This window comes from Macrotis lagotis, chromosome 5, assembly GCF_037893015.1.
Source record: "Macrotis lagotis isolate mMagLag1 chromosome 5, bilby.v1.9.chrom.fasta, whole genome shotgun sequence".
Lineage (NCBI taxonomy): Eukaryota > Metazoa > Chordata > Mammalia > Peramelemorphia > Peramelidae > Macrotis > Macrotis lagotis.
Window position 1 is genome coordinate 237657565 of NC_133662.1, and position 13636 is coordinate 237671200.

The 13636-nt window shown below is 46.3% G+C and overlaps 1 protein-coding gene across 1 annotated transcript in view; it reads right to left on the minus strand.

The window, feature by feature from the left end:
• The window catches only part of RAB11FIP4 (RAB11 family interacting protein 4), a 172765-nt gene extending 160381 nt beyond the window's left edge, over positions 1-12384 (minus strand). Inside the window, exon 1 of the mRNA XM_074188982.1 lies at positions 12209-12384. Within this exon, the coding sequence (XP_074045083.1) occupies positions 12209-12349 (141 nt within the window). The 5' untranslated portion in view covers positions 12350-12384. The remainder of the gene's footprint in view (positions 1-12208) is intronic.
• Between the last annotated feature and the right edge of the window lie 1252 nt (positions 12385-13636).

Sequence of the window (13636 nt, forward strand, 5' to 3'; positions counted from 1 at the left end):
GCATGTCCCCAAAGAGTATTGGCTTATCTAAGGCTAAATAAGACCATCCTAGGCGTGGATGTGAGTCTCTTCACACTCCTGCTTATCGTCCACAGGTGGGGCTCCAGGTTTTCCAGGTTTTTCCCAAACTAGGATATTTGAAATGGAACACAATACTCCAGCTGCTGTTTAATCAGAGATTTATAGCCAGTAAAGAACTTGGAAGGACTTAGCCCAACCCCAGAGTTTTATAGATGAAGAAACATAAGAATAAAGAGGGGAAATGACAAGACCTGAATGCAGGTCTTCTGATTCTGGATCTAGCATGCTTCCCTTCTCTATTTGTCCCTGGAAGCCACATATGCCTCTCTTGATGTAGCCCAAGATTATAGCAACATTTTCCTCTTCTCGACTACACTTGTGATTCATATTGTGCTTGCAGTCCACTAAGACCCCCAGATGTTTTTCAAACAAACTGCCATCTCAGCACGTCTCCCTCACTTATAATTAGATTCCCCCAAAATCACTTTGTGAGTATAAGACTATATTTATTCCTACTAAATTTTATCTGATTGGATTCAGCCCAATGCTCTCACTGCCAAGATCCTTTTGGATCTTGTCTCTATCTTCCAGAGTATTAGCACCTCCCCCCAGCTTTCTGTCATCTGTAAACTAGAGGAAATTGTTCCCTGGGCCTTTATCCAAGGTCCACCATGTTATTCCCTGGAGTTTACCGGCTTGCTAATGATGTACTAAGTTCTGCAGTTAACTGCATCTCTCAAACTTAATTGATAAATATCGCTACTGTTGATTATGAATTATCCACTTCTCTGTAGTTTTGGTCTTTACAAAACACTTTCCCGAGCAATAAACCTAGGACGTCACCTAAATATGATTATCCCCATTTTACTGAAGAGGAAATTAGACTTCAAAGAAGTCACATAGCTAGGAAAGTGTGTAAGCTGGACCTGCACTTCTTTTCAGGTCAATCGCTCTTTCTACAACTCCCATTGATCTCACAGAAAAGAGTGAGCATCACTAACCTACACCTTTTATAAAAAAAATGTTTTCACTTTATTATGATGATTTAGGCAAACCTCAACAAATGGTGATGCTATAATGAATGGATTATAGGGATATGATGGGGATGAATAACATAAAGAATATTTTCTCATACAAAGAATAGGGAAGAGAGGTCATTTGTGATTTTACAAACCTCTTGTACACTGCTATTTTTAAATTAACTTCTTATTAACATTTTATGTTTCCAATGACAAGAAAGAACAATTTTTAATCTTCTATTTTAGAATTTTTAGTTCCAATTTGTCTCCCTCCCTCAGTTTCCTCCCTGATCCCGAAGAAGGCAAGCAACTTAATATAGGTAATATGTGTACATTGACGCAAAGTGGGAGCAAACACAGCTTGTTTTTTAAGGTATATATTAAATTTAATAAGATAGTTCCAAAATGGCCCTGCTTGTTGGGGTCCCATTATGAGTTCCCTCCTGCTATCTTCTGTATATTTTTTCCAATGCTCCATTGATATTCTTTTCTCTTTATCAATGTGTATATGTATATGTATGTATACATATATATATACAGATATATACAGATATATATATATGTATATATATGTTGGTGAAACAAATCCATGTTGGCAAGATTGAGAAGGAATGTCTGATAAATTATAGTAATGGGCATCATATAGTACTCTGCAAAGTGTTTTACAAAGTTTACAAATTGTTTTACAACAGTTATCTCATTTTAGGCTTGCAGTAACTTTAGGAGGTAGGTGCTATTATTAGTCCCATTTTACAGATGGGGAAACTGAGGCAAAGTGGATTTGAATCCAGGTATTCTTTTTTTTTTAGTTTTTTGCAAGGTAAACGGGGTTAAGTGGCTTGCCCAAGGCCACACAGCTAAGTAATTATTAAGTGTCTGAGACCAGATTTGAACCCAGGTCCTCCTGACTCCAGGGCCGGTGCTTTATCCACTATGCCACCTAGCCGCTCCTGAATCCAGGTATTCTTGACTCCAGATTCAGATTCTATTCACAGATCCACCTGGCTACACCTCTACTCCATCACATTTGTGTTAAGAGATGGGAAGCATGGGGACAGTTAGATGGTGCAGTAGATAGAGCACCAGCACTGGAGTCAGGAGGACCTGGGTTCAGATTCTGCCTCAGACACTTAATAAGACCTAGCTGTGTGACCTTGGGTAAATCACTTGCAAACCACATTGCCTTGCAAAAAAAACCAAATAAATAAATTTGAAAAAAATTGTAAAAAAAAGAGATGGGGGAGCATGATTCGTCATGGATTAATGTTTTAAATAACTGATTAGCTGGTCATTTCAGTGGTCAGAGTTCTTAAACCTTTTGTAGTTGTTTTCCTTTCTGGTGATGTAGTCATTGTATAAATTATTCTGTTGGTATCTTTTCATTCTACAGGAGTTCATACAAGTCCTGTCTCAGCTCTCTCCAGACTTTGTTATCTTCTACTCCTGGAGCCCTATTTTTCAGATAGTGATTCCCTCCTTGGGATCAAGGCAACGAGCATTTATTAGGGGTTTACTTTGTGCTAAGAACTGGGGATACACAGAGAAACCCAAAGACATGGATAAAATAGGAATATGTTTCGTATGTCTTGAACGTATAATTGATATCACTGCTTATCTTCTCAAGGGGTGGGGGGCAGGAGGAAGGAAGGGAATTTGGAACTCGAAATTTTAAGAGATGAATGTGGAAGTTTTAACAAAATAAAAAATGCTAATTTTTTAAAAAAAGAAAGGCAAAATCAGTTCTTGCCCTCAAGGAGCTCCCAATCCAATGACGGCCATTTCAGGGCAGATTCAGTTGTGCTCACCCCACTCCTGGCTCCACTCAGTCTCTGGATTCTTCTCCTCTAGTCTAGTATCATGTTCCATAGATTTCCAGACCTTTTACCCGAATCTACCACCCCCTTGTGCCTCATTGCTCCTAAATCAATTCTTCACCCTCACTCCCTCCACCCAGGCCTCAGCACTCTTAAGATCATCGGTTCTGCTCTGACTTCACTTTCATCCTTTTCCAGTCTTGACCCTACAGTTGGTCATTTCGACTCTACTGGGTCCTTTGCTTTTGAATCTCCCGCCCTCACATCCTATCGTCTTTTCCCCTTTGCCAAACTTCAATCCTGGGTAACTTCCCATCAGTGGCTTCCTTGCCTTTTCTTCACAAACTGCCCAACAGGACTTGGAGGAATTCTCACAACTGGACTAATAACAAATTCGTGTTTTCCAACCTCAATGGGACCTTCATTGTAGCAAAGCCATGTTTTGAATCCTCCTTAATTGATTCTCTATCTCACACACCACAGAGCTATTCCAAACCTTCTTTTCCTTCCCCATATCTTCCACACTTCCTCTTCCCCCTCTCTGAGTCTATTGCTTTATTGAGTTGAAGGCTTTGAGTCCTCCCTTCTCCCTTTTTCATTTCAAAAGCCTTTGACATTCTCTCCCCCCACTCTTCTCCTTTCTTTCAGTCTCTGAAAACGGGTTGAGCCTTCTCTTTCCCCAAATTGACCCCTCTGCATCAGTGTTTGATCCCATTCTTCCCCATTTTCTCCAGCAAATTACACCCTCCAATCATTCCCCTCTCTCAAATATCTCTTTGTCTACTGGTTTCTACCTAATACCTTCAAAAATGCCCATCTTTCCTATCCCTACCATCATGGTTATCCCAAGTTATCATGCTGTCTCTCCTTTCTTTCTCTGTCAAATTCCTGGGAAAAAAACTGTTCCCATTCTCTAATCCAACTTTTTTTTTCCTCAACCCTTTGCAATATGGCTTCTGCCTCATCACTGAATTGAAAATGTTCTTTTCCAAGTTACCAATGATTCTCTCTCTCTCTCTCTCTCTCTCTCTCTCTCTCTCTCTCTCTCTCTCTCTCTCTCATTATTTCTACCCTTTCTGTCAAGCCTCAGACACTTACCAGCTTTGTGACTTTGACCTCATTTGCCTTAGTTTCTTAACAAATGAGCTGGAGAAGGAAATGGCAAACCACCCTAGCATCTTTGCCAAAGAAAATCCTAAATGTCATCATGAAGAGTTGGACAGCAATAACTTTCTGATTCTTAGTGTTTGAACTCCTAGGAAGAACTTGCCTAGCAATCGAATTTCTGATTTTCAAAACAACAGAACAAACAAATGTTTTTCTAAAGCCATGGATTTGGGATTCAGGGTGGAAAGTTGGATCAAAGATGAAATTCCCTACTCAGGTCCTGCTTCAAGATTCTTTGGTTCTTGTTTTAAGCTATGTCATTATTCTTCAGGCGCTGGTATCAGAGAAAACAATCATATTCTTTTGTAATCTGTGCCCTGGTGACACTGGTGGGGACAATGCTGCTTTGTATGAATCAGGGATCTTATAGGTTATGGATTGTAGCTAGAGTTGTAGGGTTTGGCCTCAAGGATCTCTAAGGTCCCTTGCAACTATGATTAGTGTAAGAGGTTAATCATGGGGTCCCTGATCTATTTGAACTGTTCGCCAATCAACTCATTTCCATTACTGGCAGGAGCTTTTGGTTGAAGAAATCTGAAGGGCACATCACCACTGAAAAGAGAAAGGGAATTTGAAGATGATGGGTGAGCTGCTTGAGACTCAGGAAGATGGACACTTTCTATGGTCCAAAAGAGCAAACTGAACATCCATGTCCCTTCATGCTCTACTGGTTCCATTTAAATAATAAAGTAATACCTATGTCAGAGTCTACCCCCACTTTACTTTCTGCCCAGCCCTCTCTTCCCTGTTCCTTAGAACCTCAGAGAGCTTGGCTGTGAGATAAGTAGACTCATAATGGTTACCCCTCTGCCAGCATCTCCCAGAGGCCCCAGCTGCCAGGGAATTTTCCATATTCCAATTTCTGGGCAGATCTGTTGCTGTTGGTTGTGTCAGTCCCCGGAAGAGAGAGCTGAGAAGAGAGCTCACAGAAGGGTGACTGAAGAGAGGAAAGACTGCTTAGGATCTCAGCAAGATATGAATGAAGACCAGCCCAATCAGCCCATTGATGTAATTCAATAATTTCTTCTGCAGACAGGAGGTAGCTCCCTAATCGAACACCAAAAGTTTAAAGGTTACAGATTTCAGGGTGATTAAAGCTAAAGCTGAACAGACAAAAGGAAAGGTTCACTTAAATTATGTGACCTGCTGCAATGGGTTGCTACAGGAATTGTGATCCAAGGGAAAAATCTAAATTTAGGGTGACAAGGTTGGAGTTAGAATTCCAACTTCAGCTGTTTATCAGCCATGTGACCCTGGGCAAGCCACTACCCCATCTCTAGGTCTCAGTTTCCTTCCCTGTATAATGGGGTGGTGGTGAAAGAATGAACTAGATGACTTCTGAGATTCTTATGATCCTCTAGTCTCATCACATTAGAATTTTCCCAGCCCAGTTTAGAAGTCAGTTTGGAACTGAGAATCTACAGGCTAGGATTTCTCCCCTGCAAAGTCCAAAGAGGCCGCTTCTGAGAGGGGAGGCAGAATTAAACACCTATTTGGGTAGCCTGGCCACAACCTGTACTCAGTGGGGATCTATTTCATCCTCTCTACCCAGGTAATATTGTTTCATCTAATAATATATTCTTATAGAATTCATTAAAATCATCAGTTGAGTTTCCCTTCCCCCTTTTTATTTTTTATTTTTATCAAAAAAGATGGTTCTGTGTGAAATAGAATGGAAATATTGGTATGATGTGAATTGTTTGAATTGATGTGAAAAGTTTTCTTTTTTTTTCCAATTGGGGAAGTGAACATAAATGCTTAATTGAAAAAATAGCTATTAAACAACTAAAAAGATATTAATATAAATTCATTTTAAAAAACAAGAATGTAGACTTAAGCTCAAAGGGACGTCAGGGGCCATGAGGTCAAACTCCCTCACTTATAGATAAGGAAATTGGGACACAAGGAAATTAAGTAATTTGCTCAAAGTCACACAGATTTTGTTTGTGTGTGTGTGTGTGTGTGTGTGTGTGTGTGTGTGTGTGTGTGTGTGTGTGAATTTGATTTCAGACTCCCTGGGTTTTAAGGGAGGGATTTTTCCCCACTATAACATTTTGACTCATTGCACTTATAGCTAGAAGAGACCTTGGAGATTATCTAGCGAACCCCCTTCTCATGTGACTGAGGAGAAACAAGACCAGGAAAAGGTAGTGCTTTGCTTAAGACATAGAGCAAGGTCAGAATTTGAACCCAGATCCTATGAACCCAGAGTCAGCTGTTTCAGTTGTATTCATGACAATTCCATTGGGTCGCAGGGGCTTTTGAAGACTGGATTGAAAAGACCTAGATTCAAGTCCTGATTGTTCTAATTGATATGTGATTCCAGTCTCTCAACACCACTCACTTGGACAATTGCAAAAGACTCCATTGGACTCTCCACCTTGCGGCACTCCCTTCTCCAATTTAATCTCTACAATGCCGCCAAAGTCATACCCCGAGAACGGGTCTGATCATCTTATACATCAATGAAAACATGGTGAGATGATCATCTCTGATGCACGTAGCTTCTCTCAGTTCAGTGATCAAGGACAGTCCTGAGAGACCTATTATGGAAATGCCATTCAGCTTCAGAGAAAAAACTATGGAGTCAGAAAGCAGAGTAAAGCCTATTATGCCACTTTTTAAACTTTTATGTTTTTTTCTTTCTTTCTCATGCCCCCCACCCCAGTGCTGATTCTTCTTTCACAGCATAACTACTATGGAAATATGTTAAATATGACTATATATGCACAACTTTCACCAGATTGTTTGCCACCATAGAGTGGGTGGCAGGAAGGAAGGGTAGGAAAAAATAAATTTGCTAATGGATGAATGTTGAAAACTACCTTTGCATGTAACTGGAAAAATAAAACAAAATAATAAAAAAAGAGAAAGATTTGATCACACTACCCCTACCCTGCTCAACAAGCACTCATGGCTCCTTAGTGCCTCTAAGATAAAACACAAATTCCCGTCTGTCATTTCTCCTGACATCAAACCTCAATGTGTTTCTCTGAACCTTCATTGGTTGCTTATAGTCTTGTCCTATGGAAACAAAGGGAATCTGATCCCCCTTGAGAAGTTTGAAAATGCTTATCTTGTTCCCCCAGAGGCTTCTTCTCTCCAGGCTAAACATTCCCAGTTCTTTCAACTGATCCTCTGAAATCATGGTTGGGAAGAGCCTTCACCATCTCAAATACCTTTTACTGCTCATTCTCCAGTGTAATGATGCTTCCCCCCCCCATTTATTTATTATTTTAGGCAATGGGGTTAGGTGACTTGCCCAACACAGCTAGGCAATTATTAAGTGCCTGAATTCAGATTTGAATTCAGATCCTCCTGACTCCAGGGCCGGTGCGCTATCCATTGTGCCACCTAGCTGCCCCCTCAATGCTTTCTCAAACTTCACAGTACAAGGAACTGTTCACAACTGTACAGATTTGGATTGATTAGAGCAGAGGAGGGAGGGAGGTTCATCACCTCTCAGTTCCTAAAAGTTGTGCCTCTCTTTATTGATGCCCTGAGATTCCATCAACATGTTGGCCATCACACCACACTACTGACTCCTACCATGTTTCTAGGGCACTGAAATCTCCAGATCTCCTTCAGGTAAACTGACATCTAATCATGCTTCTCCCATCCTGGTCTTGGGAAGTCGATTCTCTCTGAACTCAAATATGAGACATTATAATTTTTCCCTAGTGACGTTTATCTTATTAAATTCAGCTCAAAGCTCAAGGCTGTTAAGATCATCAGGAATGCTGATTCTATTATCCAAGGTGTGCTAATAACCCACCTTGCTTTCTGTCATCCCCACAGTCAATGAGCAAAAGCCATTAATATCTCTATTTAAGCTAGAAGGGAGAAATTTCTGTTAAAACCATCACATCTCCAAGTTTGGAATAAAAGGGGTGAGACATCCAATTGTCCTGGTTGTCAACTGATAATATTCTCATGAAAATAACCGAAATACCACCAACACGTTGATCCATTATTTCTCCAGGATACTATGCAAGCCTCACATTTATCCATGGAGACTGGTGTGATGCTACTTAAGAGCTGATGACCCATTCTCAAAAGAGGCAGAGAAGCGTATCAGATAATTTAGAATGGAAACGGACCTTAGAAATGATACAGCCCAGCCCCGTCCTTTTACAGAAGCAAAAACAGATGCAGAGACACAAAGTGGCCTGTTCATGGTCTTATACTACAGCTAGGAATTAGCAGACCTGGGGTTTGACCTTTGGCCCTCTGATACCAAATTCTTCCATACTATTCTATGTTGTGGCCATCTTCAAGTGAGGGACTGTTTGGATCTGTCAAAGAGAGGTAGGAGGGAAGAGATATCTGGATGAAGAGAATCCGCACCTGTGGGAAAGCCCAGAACCAAGAGGATATAGAAAGTGATAAGGATGCAACTAGTGATGAGGATACAGGGAGTAATGAGGATACAGCAAGTGATATGGATGCAGCTAGTAATGAAAATGAGAGTACTTCCTCATGTCTAGTGTTCTAGAATTACAAAGAGCCTCTGAGAATGAGAAGAGTCATCTATGGACCACTTTAAAGGTGGCACCACACTTCACATACAATATCTCATTGAGGCTCACTCTTTGAGTTAGGTGTGAGTGACAGGGACCTGATTGGCAGACCTCACTGGGATAGGGGATTCCCAGTGAAGAGATTCCCTCTGCTCCAGTTGATTGAGCACTGCCCTCCCATTTACAGTCTGAGCATTGCCTACGGCGGCGGTGGTTGGTGTCAAATATAGAAAAGATGGGGAGGGGCAGCTAGGTGGCACAGTGGATAGAGCACTGGCTCTGGAGTCAGTTCAAATCTGACTTCAGACACTTAATAATTGTGACCTTGGGCAAGTCACTTAACCCCATTTCCTTGTCAAAAAGAAAAAATGGGGAAAGTAAGTCATGCATAAGGATCCTTGCAGAGAGATTTAGAAAACAAAGTGTGAACATTATTCTATTGTAATTTTATTTACTTGGCTAAATATTTTTCAATTCCATTTTAAGATAATTCAGGCTGCCTTATAGATATGTTCTGAGAGTTCTGAGAGATTAGATAATTTACCCATCAGAGTTGGGACTTGAACTCAGGTCTACCCTGACTTTGGGGGTGGCTCTCTAGCCACTATGACATGCTGCCTCTGGGACTAAGATAGATATTTTTACGGATGAAGTGATTAAAGGTCAGAGAAACCCTATCTTGCTCACAGTAAGAGGCTGAGGCAGAATTTGAATTCCAGATCTGCTCCTCCAGTGTTGCACTGATCATATCTCAAAAAACCCTGTAAGACTTAGTGACTGAGAGAGCATAAATTATCTCATTATCTCATTTGATCTTTTCAACTACCCTCAGGTAGGCAGAGCATTGCCCCCATTTTATAGAAGAGTACACTAAGGTTTAGGGATTTGCTGTGGCTTAGCCAGGGCAGGAGGAACAGTAAGTAGGGAAGTCAGATTTTCAAATCTCTTTTTCTCATTATGCCAAACTGCCTTTCAAAGTCATGATAATAAAGAAAAATAATTTCCAGAGGGCATTTATTTGGGTAAATTGTCCTATATGGCCATCAAAAGTTGCTCTCAGCTGGAATCAACTACTTTCAATCAGTCAGCTTTTGATTTCATCAAAAGGGGTTCACCCCTAAAGAGGGAGAAAGTAACCCAGTCTAGTGGTCAGGGTCTGGCCCTGGCTCTGCTATATGACCTGGATAAGTCATTTTACTTTTATGTGTCTCAGTTTCCTCCTCTATAAAATGAGAATGTTGGACACAGGAGCTTCTGATGTGCCTTCCAAACCCTAAGCTAGAATTCTGTGATGAGACAGTCATTGGTTTCCTCCTCTACTAACCATCTATGCCACTAACGGGTAATTCTAGGTCACTCTCCAGTTCACACTGATAAGCTTCAAATACAGAGAAGGGCCTTGAAAGAAGAGGCAGAAATGATAGGATCACAGAATTCTACAGCTAAAAGGGACCTTCAGAGCTCTTCCCATCAAAGCGTGGTCACCAGGAAAGAACTCTCTGACGTCTCAAGTCCCAGTTCACATTTACAAGTTTCAAGATCCTCAACTCCAATGTCCTCCCACTCAAAGCAGAAATCTCTGTGGTCACATCTCCAGCTCACAATCCCTCTAGTGACAGGAGGCTCATTACCTCATGTAGCAACCCTTTCCATTGTTACAGAAAACTTCTTGGTACTTCGATGTCCGTAGCCGTTGCCCTCTATGAGCATCCGTCTCCTCCCCTGTAAATGGGGCATACAAACCCCAGTACTGCCCCTCTCTTAGGGCTGCAGTGCCGGAGAAATGTGAATTTTGGTGATAGAATCTACTAATTTCCCATTGGCCAATTGGCCAGCCAGCACACAGCAGACGACAATGGCCTCTGTTTAGGAGCCAGCAATCACCCTATGGCCTCCAGCCAAGTCTTGGACAATAAAGGACATCAGCTCTCTAAGATTCTGGCCCCTTTGGCCAGGATTTGGTGCAGCCCAGCGAGGCTGAGCCAGAAGGAATATGCTTGGTACCGGGACTTCAGTGGGGCTCAGATGGGCCAGCCCCAAGGAGGCTGACAAGGAGAGGCGTCCCGGTCCTCTCCAGCTTCGCCCTGATGTATGCTCTCCAGTTACCCACTTGGGTACGGTCACTCGTCCGTGAACACCACACGGAGATGGCTTTGACAGTGAGTCCAACAAAGATGCTCTTCCACCCCCCACCCCCATACCGAGCCACAAAACCTTATGCATCAATTTGTCTTCTGTTTGAGTCAGAGAAGGAGAAGGGGAAGGAGAAAACGGGGAGAGAGAGAGAGAGAGAGAGAGAGAGAGAGAGAGAGAGAGAGAGAGAGAGAGAGAGAGAGAGAGAGAGAGAGAGAGAGAAACAGAAACAGAGAAACAAAGAGAGGAGAGCAGAGGAAAGGGGAGGGGAGGAAAGAAGAGAAGAGGGGAAGGGAGGAGAGGAGGGGAGGAAGTGAGAAAGACAGAGGGACAGAAGGAGGGCAGCAGGTTGGTACTTCTAGTACAGCTGTTCTTAATCTGAGGTCTAGAGATTCCTTAAATTTCAGGAAGTCTGGGGACTTGGATGGGGAAATGGGGCTTTATTTCAATAGAACCGATTTCCTTTGAAGTCTTATGCACCTGAAAACATGGTTCTGGGAGGAAGTTCACAGACTTCCCCAGGTGCCTGGGTTTGAGTGCGTATCTCCGCCCCTGCCCTTGTGGATGAAGGCTACCTGTCGTTGGCTGATCGGGCCCACCCCAAGCCGAAAAGCTAGATACCTTCAAGTCTGGGAGGTAGACAGGTTGTCTGGGTACCAAGCACCTCCCCCCAGCACCCCCTCCCCCAGATGGACACGGTCTTAGGCCTGGGGTGGGGTGCGGGACCGGGACAAGGGAGGCTTGTCTTCAAGGGGACATGGGAGCTAAGGCTTGAGTGAGAGGGCTGTAGACTCCCCTGATCCGTGCTTGGGATGGGGGCGGGGCGGGGAGGAGGAATGGAGGCCCTGCCGGGAAAGAAGCCAGAAGGGAGGGCTGGCCCACCCGAGGGGCAGAGCCTGGAGCGGAGGGCAGCCCGGGGGCAAGAGAGGAGGAAGCCGGGCCAGGGGAGAGGGCATTGGGGGGGGCGGGGGGGGGCTGAGGCAGGTGGGAGACCGGGAGGGGGGGCAGAGCAGGGGGAGGCTGTCCGGGAGAGGGCAAGAGAGGAGGCACCGGGGTGCTGAAAGCGCGGGGGGGGGGGGGGGTGAAGAGGGAGGGGCGGGGGGAGTGGGGATGCCACAGGGGAGGACCGGGCCGGGGCCGGGGCCGGGGCCGGGGCCGGGGCCGGGGCCGGGGATGGGGCTGGGGCCGGGGCTGGGGCTGGGGCCGGGGCCGGGGCCGGGGCCGGGGATGGGGCCGGGGCCGGGGCCGGGGCCGGGGCCGGGGCCGGGGATGGGGCTGGGGCCGGGGATGGGGCTGGGGCTGGGGCTGGGGCTGGGGCCGGGGCCGGGGATGGGGCTGGGGCCGGGGATGGGGATGGGGCTGGGGCTGGGGCTGGGGCTGGGGCCTGGGGCTGGGGCTGGGGCTGGGGATGGGGATGGGGATGGAGATGAGCACGGGCTGGGGACCAGGCTGGGCGGGGCCGGAGCTGCAGCCCCCCGGCCCGGCCCCGGCCCCGGCCCCGGCCCCGGCCCGGCCCCGGGCCCCCCGCACTGACCTCCTCGCCCTGGCCGAACTGCAGGCCCAGCGCCACGAAGCGCTCCACCCGCAGGAAGCCGTCGGCGTCTCGGCCGCACACCTCGAAGACTTCCCGCAGCCGGCGCACGGAGCGCAGCAGCGCCGCGGGGCCGCCCGCCATCCGGCCGCGCGGGGGGCGCTCAGCCCGAGCCCCGGGCCCGGCCCCGGCCCGCCGCCATCCCGGCCCGGCCCGCCCGGCCCGCCCGCCGCCGCCCGGCCCGGCCGCTCCGGCAGCAGCAGCGGAGCCGAGCTGTGTCATTAGCGGCGGCGGCGGGCGGGAGGGAGGCGGGAGGAGGAGGAGGGAGGGGAGAGCAAGGGAAGGAGAAGGGAAGGAGGAGGAGGAGGGGAGGGAGGAGGAGGAGGGAGGGGAGAGAAGGGAAGGAGGAGGAGGGGGGAGGGAGGAGGAGGGAGGGGAGGGAGGAGGAGGAGGAGGAGGGAGGAGGAGGAGGGAGGGGAGGAGAAGGGAAGGAGGAGGAGGAGAGTGGGGAGAGGGAGACGAGGAGCAGGAGAGGGAGAAGAATGGGGAGAGCAAAGAAAAGCGCAGGGGGCACTGAGAGAGAGAGGGGAGACAGGGAGAGGGCTGATGGGGAACACAGGAAGGCTGCCTTCTCCCCTGCGATACAAACGTCACAGAGGTCCCGGCCCCGGGAGTCAGAACCAGATCTGGAAGGAGCCTCGGAGACCGAAACTCCTCCGACAATTGAGGGATCCGAGTCACCGAGGGTGAAGAACCTTGCCCAAGGTCAAACAGCCAAGGGGCACTGGACAGTGGATTTGAGCAAGTACAGAAAACACCGGATTGGGAAACAGAGGACCTGCAACCAAAGCCCCGCCCTATCGCTTTGGGAGTGGCCTTGGATGATTGTGTTCCCTAGGGCTCACTATTCTCATCTGTAAAATGGACTGGGGGAACTAAACCTATGGTCTTCCGTTTGAGATTCTCCCATCTAACTAGGTTTCCTCTTTGGTTACCAAACCTGTTTCCCTTTTCTTTTCCAGAAAGATCAGGACTATACCAAGACGTACCAGGACTGAAAATGTCACTTCCCTTCTCATCCCCGACAAGCCATCGGGAAACCCTCTGCATTCCCTGGCCCCAGTACATGAATAAACCAGTTTTCTTTACTGTATGGGAGGGTGAAAGAGCTACGTGACTTCTGAGGCCTCCCCCCACCCCCAGCTCTCACTCTCTAATTTAGTGACATTTTCAATTCCCTAACCAACCATGGGTCTATCAAAAATGGGTCTACTTCCTCTTTGTGTTAGGGTTATCTGCTTCACATCTCCAGCTATTCCTAGGTGTGTCCTTTCACCTTCCAAGAGAAAGCAGGTGCCTCCCATCCTCTGTTTTATAGGAACAAGAGAAGACAGAATTATCCCAGGTCTTATCCTGGTCCATTCACTTCCA